Here is a 17,405-nt window from a genome sequence, read left to right on the forward strand (position 1 = left end):
TTGTTTGATATAAAGTTTGTTGTATTAAGAGAACTGCATCTAATTTTCAAATACTTTTTGGCTCGGTTTCAACAAATTTCTTTCTCAGTCACACAAACCGATTTGGGTCAATTTCTTTGAAGCTGACTTTTAGCAAAGTTACCATTTGAGTAACAATTTCTGGAGGTTCTACTTATAAAAATGTGATTGTAAAAAGATGAATGCTTTGTATTTAATTAACATTTTCCATTGCAAGAAAATTATGTTGGTAATAATTTTATCCTGGTGAAAAACAAAAATTTAGATAAAAAATTGAACTGTAGCTGAGGCCTGCAGACAGATCAGGGTTAAGGTGGGGATGTTAATAACAGGGTTACGTTCTGAAGCAACACCAAAAGCATTCGGCATCTTGGATAAAACTCAATATGAAACTGATTATATGACTGAACTGGACTGAGTGACATTCATATACATTTGAACTGAGATGGACTTGACTTTAAAAGTGCTTTGAGATCTCATATACTGTGTATTGTTGCAAACTAGAGTTGAAGTTTCACATTTTATGCTTCAGGTACTTTTGATTCTTTTTCCTTTGGAAGAACAAAAGGCAGAAAAACACAGTTTATGCCTTAATGGTGAAACATTTCCAATAGTGTTGCATGATGTTTGGAATTCAATTTGCAATTTGGCTTTATTTTAAACATGAACTAACTACATATGCTTTGAACTAACAACATATCAGATTTACTAATTTACATTCAGTCAGATCTTATACTAGAAATATATAAACTATAATTTTAAAACTGTCAGTGCCTCACTGAAATGATCTTGGGCTGTTTAGTCTATTCTGGCTGAGATCGAAGGGGGTATTATCACAAAACACCATCATCATAAATGCAAACTGCTGAAAGCAAAATTATGTTCTTCATTGTACTGTCGTTTTATCCAGTCCATGCAATTAGTGTTCATGCAATAAAAAACCGCTTAACTATGTGCAAAATAAAACAGGGGTATGTTATTAAAATGCTACACGAGTTCAGAACCGTTCAGCAATAAGTGAAGATCTCCAATAAACGCATTTTGTTTCAATTTGGCTCGAAACAAAAACCATAACAAAGAAATTAAATTTAAACATTAGGATTATTTTAATGCATTCCACTTTAGTCGCACACTCCTGTTTTTATTAAAGAATAATGTGTTTCCAACGTCTCAGCAATGAATCTCGTGTAATAATGATGATTTCCGTATTGACCAAAATAACTCGTTTAAAGGTAATAAAATAAGACAGGTATGGCATTTTTATTTACTTGATCATTGAATACATGGACATCACATAGTTGTAGGTAAAATGTGATCCTTTAGTATCAACTATCGCGACAGCTACCAGAACTTGAGGGGCTTAAAACTGCATAATCAACAAGCTCCTTCAGATAGAAAAAAACTATTTTGTGAGCATTAAAAATGTTCACATTGATGGCATGATTTATTTCTTGGAAGTGTTTTCAGTTTGATGGCCGATGGTTGTTGAGACATCAAGAGTTTGACTGCAGCCACTTTTCGAGGGAGGATTTGTCGCAGACGCTCCAAAGAGCTGAGAGAAGTTTCTGATACTTCCTGCAGAGACACAGAAACACACCAAAAACATGAACCATCCTGCACCAGAAAATATTATGTTTCCTTTGAATATCATAGAAACAAAAATGTTGCAGTCTCAAACATTTATGTTGTCTTCAGTTTTAAGAGTGCAAATCCAAACAAATGGCAACATAAATTATTACAACTCTAATAATTATTATTATTAATGTAGGCCTCTTTTAGGGAGTAAAACATACTTCCCTCAAAAAATAAATTGCTAATACCTATATGACCGTATATATAAAAAATTTGCTTTTTTCATAATCAGAACTGAAATGTCTAAAAGTATATATTTCACTTCTCATCTTTGAGTATATATGATTGTAATAGACAGAAAAATACAAAAAAAGTTTACGAAAAAGTATGAAAAAGTCACCTAAAATTCCTTATATTTTTGGCTATGTTATCACATATAAACGTTTCAAATCAACCAGATTTGATTCTCAAGAGAAAACAGAGTGAATACAATAAACTTTTCAAATGTTTCCGTTCATTAAAAAAACATATTCAAAAGTTAAATATAATCTTGTCACTAAACATTACTAGCCACACCGAGTCCTGATTATTAATAAACCTGTAAAATCACAAGATCCACTTTAATAATCCTTTCTAACAACAAAGAGAAGGCTGAAAAATGCTCAAAGTATTTCTCATCAGGGAATAGTTACAAAGCCATTTCCCGGGTTTTAGGACATCAGGGATCCAATTTCAGAGTCACAAATGGAAAAAAAAAACATTTTTCAACAATTTGGAAACCTTCCTGCAGTGGCCAATATTCAACGATTCATCCATGAGGTCACAAAGTAACCCAGAACAACATCCAGGTGTTTATGCACAAACATATTTTATGCATTTTTAAACAACAATACTCAGTTATAGAATTCAAAAGTATGCTGTTCTTAATAACTGTATTTTTTTTTTCTTGTGTTTTTTTTTCCTTACCTGTTATTTTTCTGTTTTTATAGTTTTAGTTTGAATATGCATTCTTCCATTTGCTGTTGGTACACCTACATTTCCAAACTGTGGGACAGTAAAGGACATTTCTATTCCGTTTTATTCTATTGCACTGCGAATGATCATGGTATAAGAATAAGAAACTGGTCAAAAATGGCAAACACAATGAAGAGCTTTAAGGCCAAAACCACTGCAAACTACTTTGTTAAATACTTTGAAATGAAAACGTGCTGAAATGAAAACTACTTCTAGTATATTTCAGAGTAGCTTTGTCTGATTAAAGTGTGATTGATGATCTAAAACATGTAAGTGTGACAAATCAGCCAAAAATGGAAGAAATCTCTAATATGCTTTCTGGTTAAATCTTTTCACAGATCTGGATATTTGTGCAAAGCTTAATAATATACAGGCGATAATTCAGCATAAAAATTCACTGCAGTTCATACATGATCAAGAAACATTCATGAAAAATCAGGCATGACAAAAGAAACCAATTTATTTTATTCAGTTCCAGATATTTAGACACATTACAGCAAAACAAACTAAATTACAGAGACTCTGCTGCTGCCATTTCACTTTGAAATGCATGTCCTACTCTAAGTAAAACCATTAAAATCAAAGCTGCCTCATTAACACCTGCCTCAGGCGATTTTTAAGCATCTCATGATGACAAATCTTTGTTCTGTAATCTTGTACCATTTGCATTGCTCCCTATTTTCCAGGAAGAGTGGCACATTTCTGGTTCAAATGTGTGATCTCAAGCATGAAATTGAGTGCATTTGAGTATTGAAGTTTAAATAAACATTAGCTTTTGTTTAGGTCTATAACATTATGACAGAGCCGTATCTTTGAGTGTCAACTTTGCATTTGAGCTTTAAAATATTTAAATTATTTGGGAACTGGGATTTGTACTGAGCTCATAAGATTTCATGCATCACTCTCAGACAGGTAAAGAGCACACAAGGAGCTCACAGTGTACACACCATAAAAATACAGACTGATTTGACATGCACAGTGAACGTCTCCTTGAAGAAAATGTCAGGGTGGTTATGTGTGTGTTACCTCCTGCCGTTGACCAAGCTCTCCAGCTCTCGGGCTTTACGAGAGGCGGTGTGTAGTATCGGGTCAGGAACGTCAGCCAGTCGGGCCACATTCAGGCCGTAGCTTCGCCCCGCAGCTCCTTCGGTTAACTGGTAAAGGAAGGTGATGAACTCTGGCTGAACCTCTCCACCTGACAAGCAACCAGTGGCATAAAATTAAAACTTAGAGATTACCTGTTACGTTTTCCTGAACAGTTTAGGTTAGGACTATACAAAACATGTTTACTACACTCACAAAATCTTACATAATGCAGTTTTAGTCTGCTAAAAACCGACTGGGAGTTTTTGTTTAATGCTTGAACTGTTTTGAGAAGCAGCAGAGAACCAAATGGAAGTACAAAAATATGCACAAAGTGTATTTTGCATTATTAACCCCCTTTAAAGTGCAAAAATGAATCTAGACATAAACAATGTCTATGTTTTGCGCAATCTAGCCTGGAGGTCTGTAGTATGACAGCAACGTTAGCATAAAAGTGTAAACGTACCATCAGTATCAGTTGTGACATCAGGCTCATTAAGTAAAAAAGCCATGTGAAAGTTGGACACATGTTGAGGATACACCTGCTCCAACTCACACAGAGGAGGATAATGTGTCACAAACAAGGTGAAGGACTTCACCTGTGAGAGAGAAGAGAAAGTATCAGATAATTATCCAGGACGGTCCACTCTGCAGAACCTGCAAAGGTTCAGTTCAGTGTTTTGCACAATCAGGTACAAATGAGTGGAGTATTCAAGTTTTTTTTTTTGTTTTGGTTTGGTTTTTTTTTTTTTTTACCTCAAACTGCAAAACATTCTTGATAAACATCTTAAGACCTGGAAGGAAGTAGTCACATTTCATGCTTGAGGATGATAACCTGGTTGGAAGCAAAGCCTCAAAGTGCAAGACAAATCAGGAGGAAGGAAAATAAATATAATTTATTAAAAAGAAAACTGCACTTTCATTCAAACATCATGTTCATCAGCTGATGAAAAGATTAAACCTGCACATAAATCTGACTTGAATGTAATTCCCTGTCAGCCATTCATGCTCTCATGATCCCTGATGGCAATGACAAAAAGGTTTTCTGTCTCTGAACTTTACAGTTTTTTAGATTTGCCTTTGCTGGTGAAGTTGGACACAGTAAGACAGTTGTCTTAAACTTCATAAAACATCTGAAGGGAAATAGGACAAAAAGTCATGTAGTAGACAAAAAAGGACACCACTGTTCACTGCTTCATAATAAAAATAGACATTAATACAACATTTGCATTAAAGAGAAACCCTATTTGCATTAAAGAGAAACCCTAGTTTTTGTTGTCTGTTAGACTCATGATAATTCTGTTCTTATTAATAAAATACAACAATCTTAATGTTGGGTAAATTGTGTTCAAGTTGTTGATTATAATTTGTCCCTAATGCAATTATAATGTTTGTAAAATTTGTTTTTGTTGGTAATCACTGAATCTAAAAAACTGAACATTTCTATCTGGGCTTTATGTGACAGAGTGAAAGATAGACACAAAATAGCCACTTTTGTCTTGAAATTGAACTACCAATCAGAGTAAACATCCAGTTTCCTTTTCCAAGTGAATGCAATAAAAAAGTCTTTAGGATGAAACAACTTAGCCATACTGTCAATTTCTCTTTTAGCTGTACATTTGAAGTGTGCCACCTTTGTTTAGCCAAAAATGAACTGATGATACCTAAAAGCAGAATCTCCTCTCTTGGGTTTCTGTATAGTGAACATAATGTATTTGCTGTTACACAAAACCCAACAAAAGGGAAAACTGAGAAAACTGTTCAAGATGTAGCTACAAAACAAAAATGTAGCATCAAAATTAACATTGCTCTGATTCAGTCCTACTTCGCTGTCTTTGTACCCTGCAGCCAGCATTTTTAAATAATGACCTGTACACTCACTGCTTATTTATTTTCCCCTTACAGTGTTCTCTCTCATTTTGTTTCATCACTCAATCTCTTCCGCATTCAGCCTCTCTAATTTAGTGTGCAGACATTAAACTCTGCTTTTCAGGCTCTGAAAAAAATGACCAAAGTGAGAGGAGCTCTTCACCTCGGACAGAGGTGAAAGAGACAGAGAGGCAACATGATTGAACCCTGAAATTAATGGTTCCACATGAAAACCACAAAGCAAGTGGTGCACAGTCACTTACTCAGGCCGCTTCAGACATCTGCAGGAACATTTCAGTGGTTAGTGCATTTCTCTGCAGACGGTTTCTAAAAGCTTTTTAGTAAAACAGATGCATTACCTTCTGCTCACATTAGTGAGGTAATCAAGCAAATGGAAAATAAAGTGCAAAGATACTGTTAGAGAATCCTCTCCTACATTTTAGGAATTGTTGAAACCGAGTCATTATTGGCTGACATAGTTTTAATACTCAGTAAAATAGACATTTGCCACATTTACATTATTATTTTAGGTCTAAATGGTATAAATGTTTTTCATAGTGACAAAGGTTGCACCCTTTTTTTCTGTTCTTAAAAGATTTTTATTTTGCATTTGATTTATATTTAAATGTGAACTCGTGACACCTTTTAACTTTTAGCTCATCTGTATTTTACCCATGGAAATGCAATTATCTTTTTCCAAGTAGACACCCGACAGATGAACTGGTCAAACTTATTAAAAAATAATCAGGTACTAAATTCACTCTTGCATCTCGGCTCCACAAAGAGGTCATTGTGGTTCCTTTCCTCAGTAATTGGGGGACAAAAAAATTAAAAGCAAATCTTTAGTGTTGCTGCTTCAGGGCATTTATTTCAAAACCTGTCTCCCACTTAGTTTTGTGGTCACAGACTGTGTAGGTTAATATTGCATTGAACAGAATATTACAGCTGATGAGAATTTGCTGTTATAGTCATACTGTCAATGCAGTGCAATTTAAAGCTGTGTGGAGATAAAGATTTTATTTGGTCAGGGCCAAAACTGACCAAATGAAACAGAAAGATAATGAAATGAATCTTTGTCAAGGACCCCCAAATAGAAAGCTTACACGCTCCAAAATATACAAAGCATACTAAAGATAGCATGTCTTAATATTTGAGCAAATATTTAATAATTTCTCGCTTTCTCTTTAATCATCATTCCTATGGACGTGGAGCAGAAAAGACATGATTTGGGTCTGTCAACAGATGTGGTTTCACTCTCACCGGCCCTGTTAAGATTCAACAAGAACAAATCAATAATCAACATACACAAATAGAAAAGTCTTTTTTTGCACTAAAGGTTGCAAACAAACTTCCAGATGGAGGCTGGAATCAAAATAATAATCTAATTGGGCTATTAGATTATTCTCTGGTAGCTCATTACCAGAGAACCTCAGGGTGTCCTGAGAGCTAGACTCTGCAGAGCAATAATCTGATCACATTAGTGTTGAAACAATTAATCGATTAAACAATGATTAAAAGATTCATTAATGCAGAAGAAACTGCATTAATGAATGCAATTAATTGTCTCATCACATTTAAGTTAAATGATTACCTGTATATTTGTCTCACAAGAAACTAAAAAAGGACAACAAATAAGACTTCAATAAGAAAAGATTTTAACATTGCAAGTCTACACATATACAAAACAGCACAATTAATGTAAACCAATATCTGCTCTGTTCACAAGCAAAAAATAGGAATCCGTGGTGCGTGAGAGAGAAAGTCCAGATGTGTTCAGTTCACAGTTTGTTTCTTTGAATAAAACATTTGACACAACGCTAAAAAACAAAAACAAACGTTTCCATGTAGGCTACCTGACTCTCAAAAGCATACAGCCTGGTTTAGGGAGCATATTAAAACTTTTTATCTTTTTTAATTTATATCGAAATTTATTCTAGACACATTCCTGAATTATTATGCTACTTATACCAACCAAAAAGTGGCAAAAGAACAATAATGGAAACGGGTGCCAGAAAAAAAAAAGAAAAAAAGAGACGGGACATAAATGTGTTCATTTGTCATGAAGCATATAAGAACTTGGCTGATTATTACAAAGGGTAAAAAATATGTCAGTTTTTAATAAAATGATTTTAAAAAGACTGACATGATGCTATTATTATGGTTTCACTGATGGAGTTCTTTGAACTGCATAACTTGAACTTAGTGTTTTCACAGCAAGACTAAATGGGAAAGTCGAAGACGATAAAGCAAATGAATTAAAAAAATATTTAATTGTCATTTGAGATTCAAACACAGAGAAATACAGTGTGAACTCACTGGAAAATGTGCGTGAAGAGACCCAGCTGACTTGGTTTGTTATTGTTGGACAATGTGTTCGTGATGCCATAAGTTTACTTTACTATGGTAATGTTGTGTACTTGAGTTTTCATGTATACAGAATTTTCAAACTTAAGGTGGGGGTGAAATATTAATAACTTGAAAAACAAGAATTTCATAAGCTTAATTAATTCTTCTTACTTTTTACCTTTAAATTCACTTTTATGGTGTTGAACCACAAGCTGTGTTTTCACTCAAAATCTTCCACACCAGTTAATTCAACAAAGTCAGAACTTTAAGACATTTGGGAAAGTCTGCAGCACAAAAAAGCACAAAATAACAGCATTTAGCCCATGTGCATGAGTGTACTGAAGGCAAAAACAAGTGCAGAGAGCTTAGAAGAAAATGTGGTTGGAGTTCTTTCTGTGCATCGGCATGAACACATCAGAACATTTACTCCCACATGCAGGGATATGCTGCACAAGATATTTATCCATTAGTGTGAAGCTCTAGGTCTTTTTGTTTCCAAGGACATGATTCCCTCTTTGCAAAAGCAGTTCTTTCATATGCAAATGCTGAGTCATAGAATCAGGTCCAGATGAACTTGGACCCAACGTACATCCCAGAGAACAATGTGAGCTTCTTTAAAAACAAGAGGATTGAATCAAATAAACACATAAAGAGACAGCACAATGCCAGCAACTTTCACCAGATCTTTTTAATTTTAGAGAACCTCTCCTCCCTACTCAACAATGCTTCAAGGTTGTCTCTATTATTGAGACATGCTGTGAAATCCATCCATATTTTTAACTATTCCCAGATGGCAAGGTGTGTTTCTATAACAACTGAGATCAAGGAGGAGTCGTCCGGCTTTTGACGTTAACATTTAGCGTCTGCATAGCAGGGAACAGGAGGGGGAGGAGTGGGAAGTCAAGGAGACAGCATGAAAGAACCAAGCAGGAAGCCAGAATTGAAAAGAGGCTTCTTCCCATATCACATAACTTCTTTACTGCTCTTTTGTTTTTTTTCTTTTAATAGTGAGATGTTTTCTTATAAATCAATGCCGTTATGCAAGATAGAGAGTGTCCTCCTCCAGCCAACAAAAGATCCCTGCTGCATAAATGACTACTGACACATTTCATTCCATGGTCTCCTGCAGAATTACATAACTCCCATGATTCCATCCAAGATTAATGCAAAACTGCCAAAATATAAAAACTGAAGGGAAGCTTTTAAAGGTGATTCCTTACTGAACCATATTTATACATTGCAACCAAAACCTCTTGGAATTGAATCTTAGAAAGCAGAATTAACCCACAATAAAATACCAGAGCTCCAAATTTTATCAGTTTCGATTAAACATTAACCAGAAGTAAAGTCAAACTCATGAAACCAATGAAGAGCAGCAGATGGTGGCCAATGATTATGTCAATGATTTTCTGTCAAGGGCAGTCAGTATCAATAATTCTCCCTTTTTATCTGTTTTTTAGCTCATGCCACTTCTACCTATTAATTATTGTTAACCTACCATAACAAATTATTATAGACTAATGATTAGATGCTATGTGTGCAATGATGAATACATTTCATCATGAGCAGCATAGGATTTAAAAGAAGCAGAACAATATTGTATACCAGTTTTATCTATTTGGATATCAAGGGATCATTTTTATTTGTTTCCTTTCCTGTGACATCTTTTTGTCTAAGTATTAATGTTGCTCATTCTTCTCTGCATGTTTGCCAGTTCTGGGTTGTTAAAGTGCTTTTAATTCATGTCTACAATAAAATTATTGGTACAAATTACATCAAGAGGTTAGTTAACCCAGTGATTAACTGGGATAGTAAACCATGATGCTTTTCGCAGTCGTAAGCAAACATAAAAACCAACTTACATCTCTGATGAAGTATTCCAGGGTAGCGTAGGCAATGGCAATCCCATCATGAGTGCTTGTGCCCCGTCCGAGTTCATCGAGGATGACCAATGAGCGTTCTGTTGCTTGAGATATGATCTCTGAGGCCTCCATCAGCTCTTCCATGAACGTGCTGCGGCCTTTGAAGATGTTGTCTGAAGCTCCCATCCTGAATATCAGGCAGAAGAAAATAAAGTTTATGACAAACCAGCCCAACTCAGACAAGACTCTGTCCAGTTTCCAGGTGAAATCATAATGTTTACATCTGTCAACAAAATACAAAAATGTTTATTGGCCCCAAAATTAAAACAATCCTCATTCACTGAATCGTTGGAATTATTGAATAAAATTAAAAAGCGTTGTTAAAAATTCAATTCAATTTCAAAGAGTTTATTGTTGCTTTTGTCAAAACTGTAGGAAAAAGTAAAAATTTAAAAAATTAAAAAACTCCAACATGTTGCCCATTCTGTACTTGAGGCATCCCGGCTACTTTGATTAACCTTTGCCGCCAGCAACAGGACATTTTTACCAGAATAACGCAAGAAATTAGCCTCAGGAAATAAATTCTTTCTGTCCTGGTAATTTACAATTCTCTGAAAAACAAACTAATTTTGATATTAGACAAAGATGACTCGATTAATTACAATGATTAACGGAAACAAGTGAATAGAACAACTCGCATATCTGCAAACCCCACACATACTGGACACAAACTGTGTAGACTTCAGGTAGCAGAACGTGATTTGCAAAAATAAGTCCAGTTCGATGACATGCATATTCCACTACATCAAACTTGCTTTCCTCTTTTGCAAAAACACTTAATATAAACATATTTACAAAAGAACATGATTTAAACATTTACATTATTATGAGAAAATAATTCATTGCTTGTGAGTATAATCTTGGTGAATGGAGCTAATTCTGATATCTGTATAACTTTGAAGGTTGTCAATGAGTTTGTTTTACATTAACAAAGAAAAATCAAAAACAGAAGAAATTTATAAGGGAGCAAGTGCATTTTAGAGCACTCCACACACTGTATGCTTTTGCATACATGATTGTAAAATCATTCAACAGTCTAGCATAGAAAATATCCACACACACACACTCTCTCTCTGGAGGAGATTCCTATAGGAACAGAACTGCCTCCATGTAGCTAACAGCTGGAAGACCATCGGTGAGAGTATTGACACTCTTAACGTAGTGTGGATGCGTTCAAATACACGTGTTACTGACACTGTGAACAGCTCTTTCTCCACATGCTTTCAGTGAACAGGCTGAGCTAAAAATCTGAGCAGTGATTGCAACAAACAAAAGATGAAAAGAACAAAATGCAGACTAATATTTATTTCTTATATTTTTCATGGTTGTGGTTTACAGATAATAAAAACCAACCACTTTTTGTCTCAGAAAATTAGAATATTAAATATAAGAAAAAGCAATACTTTTCACAGAAACGTAAAGCTTCTGGAAAGTGTATTCTTTATATGCGCTCAAAGGTTGGTTGGGGTTCATTTTGCATGAGTTACTGCAGCAATGCAGTGGCACATGGAGGCAAAATAAAGGTTGCATCTCAATAAAGGTTGTTAGAAGAAAGCAAGAAGTTACCTACTATGTTCTGATGGCAACATTCAACTTTTTCACAACATCCACTATTTTTAGACGTACATATAGATAGTTACTGATTTTTATGGGTCTGAGGACCAAATAAAATCTATCACCTGTTTTCAGATTACTTATACAACACCAATATACTGATATCATACCGGGTGTAAAAAGCTTTCTGAACGCTCATCTGGATTTTTCAAAGCAAACTAGAAGTCTGACTTTTCCAGTGCCTGCTTTTTCTTTCCAAATCAATCTTTTTCTGAACCGACTTTCATCCATTCCTGTGAATGAACCACACACGACCATTACCATGGTTACTACACATGCCTTACAGAAAAGAGGCGTGGCAGGCGTGCTGCTGCATTTCATTCGCATGTTCTGGGTCTGGAAGCTGACCGGTGGCAGATCCACACTGACAGGCAGAACGGACAAACAGAATCTGACGCCAGAGTTCGTCGACTGAAAACGCAGCAACTCTCCACCAGCTGGGTGCCCTGCTGGTTTGAATGAGTCCCGGACAGAAACTCAGAATCTCAAAATAGGCTCCATTCGTCAACATTTCACACCTCTTTTTCTTTTTTGCCAAATTTCACTTTATCTTTGTATAAAATGCTCTCAAATATTTCCATATTTTTACATGAATGACAACCACTTCACCAGCTCACAGTGACTGGTTCAAAAGAAGAGAAAATGCAACTGGTGTTTAGAAACCGTATGTATGCTTGTGTCACAAATAAGAAAATAGACACATTTGAGATGGAAAAATGACTGTAGTAACCTCTCATCACACGAAAAGTATGCAAAATTCATATGACTTGTCAAATCCTACAGCAAAAGTTTGCAACTTTAACCCGACAGAATGTGAAGTTTATAGAGTAAATAGTATTTTAGTATTTTTCTAAGGCACCATATAGCTACGGAAATCCCATCACAACACCCATATAATCTTATCTATGCAGAAAAATTGCGTTTACCAAAACCTCTCACCACATGAGAACCAATATCAAGAAATAAAACAATATTTAAAACTTAGATAGTTTTAATCTTTAGAATTTACGTCTTTGAGTTTCTATATCTGTGAACTACAAATAAGGTAACACTTTACATCCCTTATTCTGAAATCTTTGCGGCAATATTCTGATTCATGCACAAAGTTTAATGCCTTTGGACTTAAAAAAAAATATATATAGTTGAAATAAAACCATCAGCGTGAGTTACACGTAAAACGAAAAAGGCCAAAGAATCCCCTCACACCACCCACAAGAAAGCACAGCCAGAGTACAGCTCTATTTCACCTCACATATGAATCACTGAGTGGAGAATAAATACCTTTCCCCCCAGTAGAAAAGTATTCTACTGCCCCACTAGGTGTTTGCGTTATCCACAGACGTCTTGGCAGCAGAGCACAGACCGATATTTGTTTGCTGCTTTCACATTCCTGGAGACTCACCGTGTTTTTTGAACTCCGAAACAAGAAACGAGTCACTTTCTAAATGCAAGGAAGAGATTTCAGCAGAAGGTCTAATCACAGCTCTGAACGCGTTGTCAATTAAAGGTTGTTTTGAAACAGTTTTACATCCTGCTTCCCCTTGCTGTTTCCATAACAACCATGGAGCCATGGAAGAATGTGCTCTGTAACCTTCAGGACTCAATACTGACAAGCGAGAACAGCAGCTGCATGCATCCACATGAAAATATGCATCTGTCAGCCAATCTGAAACACACACACACCATCAGCCATAACAGACATATTACTGCTTGATGGCGGAGAGGGCAGAAAAATGATAAGACTCTGCAAGGCAGGACAGAATTTTAATCCAGATTATTGTCTTTGTCCTCATTTATAATCAGTCGTCCGGATCAGCCAGATAGGATTTAACATCAATTCACCCTCCCATTACTCCAAACCCAAAAAAATCTGATCATTCCCCTTAAAAAAAATCACCTGCCGAGCTCTAATTTACATTTTCCCCTTTCTCAAGTGACGAGGCAATTCCAACTGCTGCGTTTATTATGGCTGACACAGCAGTAGGAGCTGATTGAGCGTTTATCATCGAGACAGATTTGCCCCAGCATCATAACCTCTGATGAGGAGACGATAAATAGTCTAATTAGACACTGACAGGATGAGTGAAGCAACAGAGGAGGAGAGGAGACAACAGCAGATACATGATGTGGGTGTGTTTCGCCTCTGGAAATTATTTGTTTCTGAGATGAAGACAATATAAACATCTACATTCCAAATTAAACAGTGAGCTAAAAAACAAAGGCTAAAAAACAGGAACATCTGGGTAAAACACAGATTACTCTGGGCTGTTTGTAAAACTATTAAGATGTAATACACTCCAACTTAAAACTTTTTACTTTTAAGAAATAAATGAAATTGAACTTTAACCCAAATTTAAATTTGTTTTCTTTTTGCATTTGAAGAAAAGTCCAAATAAAGATAGTGAACAAGTGAGTGTGTGAGCAAACGAGCGACAGACTGAGAGAAAGGGAGAGAAAGTGAAAAAGCAACAAAGAGTGTAAAGCTGGCTGCCATTGGACTTTCCTCCAAGAAATGTTCACTGAAGTGACAAGGTGTTGAAATGTGTAAGATATAAATAAAGGTGAATATAAATTAGCATAAAAAATACATAATAATCATAACCTGGCAAAACCTGACAATGTTGTGTATATTTTAAGATATTCTTCTGCAAGCTAATTATTTGCAAAGGAAAAAGGTGCTGTGATGTTATTCACATACTGTTTTATCTCATCTTTTAGGGTTTATCTTTTATTTTATTAATGCCTATTTTTATTGTAAAACACCTTTGTGGTTTTGGACTTGTGAACAGGGAGCTATACAAAGACAGTTTACAAGTTTTACTCACATAAACAACCAATGGCCTTGCATAGATTCAAGTCTAAGGACTCCAAAGCACTTTACACTAGAATCAGTCAGTCACACATTTACACACTGATGGTGTGTGAAGCCACAATTTCCCTGTGGAAAACTGACAAACACTAGACTGCCTTGCACAGTTTTGTATCCTGTGTATTCTCAATTTCTGTTTGAGAGAAATGTAATTCGTGTGTCATAGTTTCACGTTAACTTTACACACCCAAGCTTTTTCTTCAGTTCTCAAAGTTTACTCCACAACTTCAGCCTCAATATTTACAGACCACAGAAGCAGCTAGTACATGTTAAATATCCAGGCTTGCAGCCCAAATCCCAGAATGTTTCTTTTAAAACTTGAGTTTGAACACATACTGCTGACAATCTCAGGCTCCCACTAGGCTATTGCATGGGAACATGCATAAACCCACAAAAAGACAATTGCACACATCTGCAAGCCATTAGGTCTAATCACAGACTGCTGCAGCAGGAGAATAAAGGAGACCATATATTGGCCTCCACTCTATACCAATATGCAGGGAGAACTGGAGGGCTTATAGTAACTCACATAATAATGAGAATAATGATAAAATAGAAAAAAAGCTTGCAGCAACAGTCTTATTGTCTGAGTTTGTCTGGCAGAGAGAGATGAATCGAGGCGTATCGAACCAAGATGGAACAATAAAGTCAGCTGTGTCGAATGACTATTCTTCATTTTTTTTGTCCTGTTGCACACCTTCTTTGAGGTAAGCAACAAAATGGATTAAATGGGATTTGTCTGAGAGTCAGACCTAAAAATAAACTCAGTGGTGTCATAGGCAGGGATAGTGAGATTAGTTTTATGAGACGTTCAGGTGGAGAGATGTCTTCTTCTTCATCAATGTCCTTATAAACAATTGCCAAATAATGAACCAATAAAGAATGCTTCGCAGTGAAGGTGTGAGTTATTAAGCATGGGCATGTTTACTGTTTATTGAGAAAATAAGAGCAAATCATATAATTAAATCTCGATAGTGCAGATTGAGACCTTTCATTTGACATGCATGGTTGCTCAAGTATGCTGACCGTTAATTTAACAGACAAAATAATGTGAATATCATTATCTGCATCACCTTTATTTAATACATGTATGTCCATATTTAAAAATTAAATAAAACAAATGAAATAAAAAATATGTCACATATTTATAAAAAGTCTTCTGAGCATAAGCCCGACTGAACTTTGTACAGTATCTGTTAATAACAGGATGATGTTATTTGGATAAAGACAGGAAATAATTATTTTATACTTTTATTTTATTTTTCCATCCTCCTCCAGACTTGGAAAATACTGAAATAAAATCCCATGTTTTTGAAGACTTGTGTAGGAAGCCTCAATAAATGAACAGTTAACTAAAATGCATAATACACTTTACTCCCTTATATATAGTTCAAGTGCAATCTCCATGGTAAAGGTCTCCAGCAGCTATTTTTTTTTAAACATAGCTTTACCTCACAGCAAAGCTGCTCATTAATCCTCTGAGAACCTGAGAAAGAATGAGTTCACCTCAAATGTCTACAGTTTTTTATCTAATAAAGCATTAAATACACTGAAACGAACCCCAGGCTCTATCATAGAGATTCAACCACACAGGAAAGTGAAACCCACAGCATGTGCAGCAGTGTCTCTCCATTCAATTTTCATGTGTTCACACTTACAATCAATTATAGCGAGTCTTTGTTTGACATCTGCTCATCTGCATATATTAGCTAAAGTCATTGCAGAGAGGTTGCGACGGATCAAACTAATCTCATCCAACAAAGGCATCAGTCAGGAGAAAAGGAATAAAAAGACATTCGACAGCATTGCATATAGAGCAGGGGAATTAAGGAAGACATCGATGTTTTTCTTAGACTAAATACTTCTAATGGAATAAAATATAAACTACACGTCAGCAACAGTGTCAGCCAAGAAAGCTGACTGGTGTCAGCATCAATATGAGTCCAAGTTTACAACACAAGAACGGCTTCCAGTTTTGAGATGCAGTAAAAAACAACTAGGAATGAAAATCTTTGGTATTACTTGAAGACGAGGAACATTTGAAAGTCAGTTCGGGAATATTTTAGTGATTCAAGATGTTGCAGCATGCGGATAGGGACTTTCCAAAGAATTAATTTATTTTTTTATAGACAAATATTCAGTAATCTTTTGTAGTACTTTTTTCATGTATGAGTGATTTGCTACAAGTGATTTGCTTTCAAGTTAGTTATTTCTGGCTTGTATTAAACAACTCATTGTAGGAATGTCCAACATCTTGCAAGCAGAGACCTAAATGTGTGTTTGTGACCTACCTGGTGTAAATACCGTCCAGTATGCCCAGACAGGCCTCACACGCCGGGACGTACGAGCCTATCTGGGCCATAACACAAATAAGGGCGACCTGGCGGATGTAGGAGCTCTTGCCTCCCATATTGGGCCCTGTGATTATCATAGTCCTCTTGCCATCACGCTAAAACAAACAGAAAGAGGAGAAGAAGACACCAACTGTGACTAGAATGAGATATTTGCATGCTTGCACGCACAGCTGAGGAGGTGGGTGGACTGAAAAAGCTTGGCTTCTCTTCCCACAGCCTTGTGCTTCTGTTGCAAGATTAACCTACACCCACTCGAGCGCCAAGCGAGGAAGTCAGTGTGTGGGTATGCGTGTGTGTGAGCGTGTGTCGTGCAAAGCTCTTTGTCTCAGAGTTATTTGAATATGTGCATGTGTGTTTGTACCTGTAATATAGTGTGGTTGGGAACATACTGGCTGTGCTCTCCCATCAATAAATCTATCGCAGGATGTCTGCCATCAGTGATCATTATCTGGTGATTATTTTCACACACCTTTGGCCTGAATAGAGAGAAGTCGGTTAAAGACATGAACACACAGTAGAAGCAAAACTCAAAGAGATTATGTTCATTTTTAAACCAAAGTTAGCTTGTTTTCTGATCATAAAATAGTGGCAGTTTGAGGTTTAGGAGCTGGTGAATTTGTAAAAACTGTAAAAATATTTTTAAAAACAACAATAGATGCCCTGAATCTGAAACAAGAATAAAAAGAACAACTTATCCTTAATTTTTATTCTTTTAAATATTCAAGTGGATATTGAAAATTGGGA

The 17,405-nt window shown here is 35.9% G+C and overlaps 1 protein-coding gene across 2 annotated transcripts in view; it reads right to left on the reverse strand.

Moving 5' to 3' along the window:
• Positions 1–1,254: 1,254 nt before the first annotated feature.
• Positions 1,255–17,405, reverse strand: part of msh3 (mutS homolog 3 (E. coli)) — a 37,528-nt gene continuing 21,377 nt past the window's right edge. For both annotated transcript variants that reach the window (XM_055039748.1, XM_055039746.1), the window contains 6 exons: positions 17,023–17,137; positions 16,599–16,756; positions 9,765–9,951; positions 4,154–4,286; positions 3,631–3,799; positions 1,255–1,593 (listed from right to left, as the gene is read on the reverse strand). In XM_055039748.1, the coding sequence (XP_054895723.1) occupies positions 1,512–1,593; positions 3,631–3,799; positions 4,154–4,286; positions 9,765–9,951; positions 16,599–16,756; positions 17,023–17,137 (844 nt within the window). In that variant the 3' untranslated portion in view covers positions 1,255–1,511. The remainder of the gene's footprint in view (positions 1,594–3,630; positions 3,800–4,153; positions 4,287–9,764; positions 9,952–16,598; positions 16,757–17,022; positions 17,138–17,405) is intronic.

The sequence above is a fragment of the Poeciliopsis prolifica genome, unplaced genomic scaffold (assembly GCF_027474105.1).
Source record: "Poeciliopsis prolifica strain line A6 unplaced genomic scaffold, Auburn_PproV2 SCAFFOLD014, whole genome shotgun sequence".
NCBI lineage: Eukaryota > Metazoa > Chordata > Actinopteri > Cyprinodontiformes > Poeciliidae > Poeciliopsis > Poeciliopsis prolifica.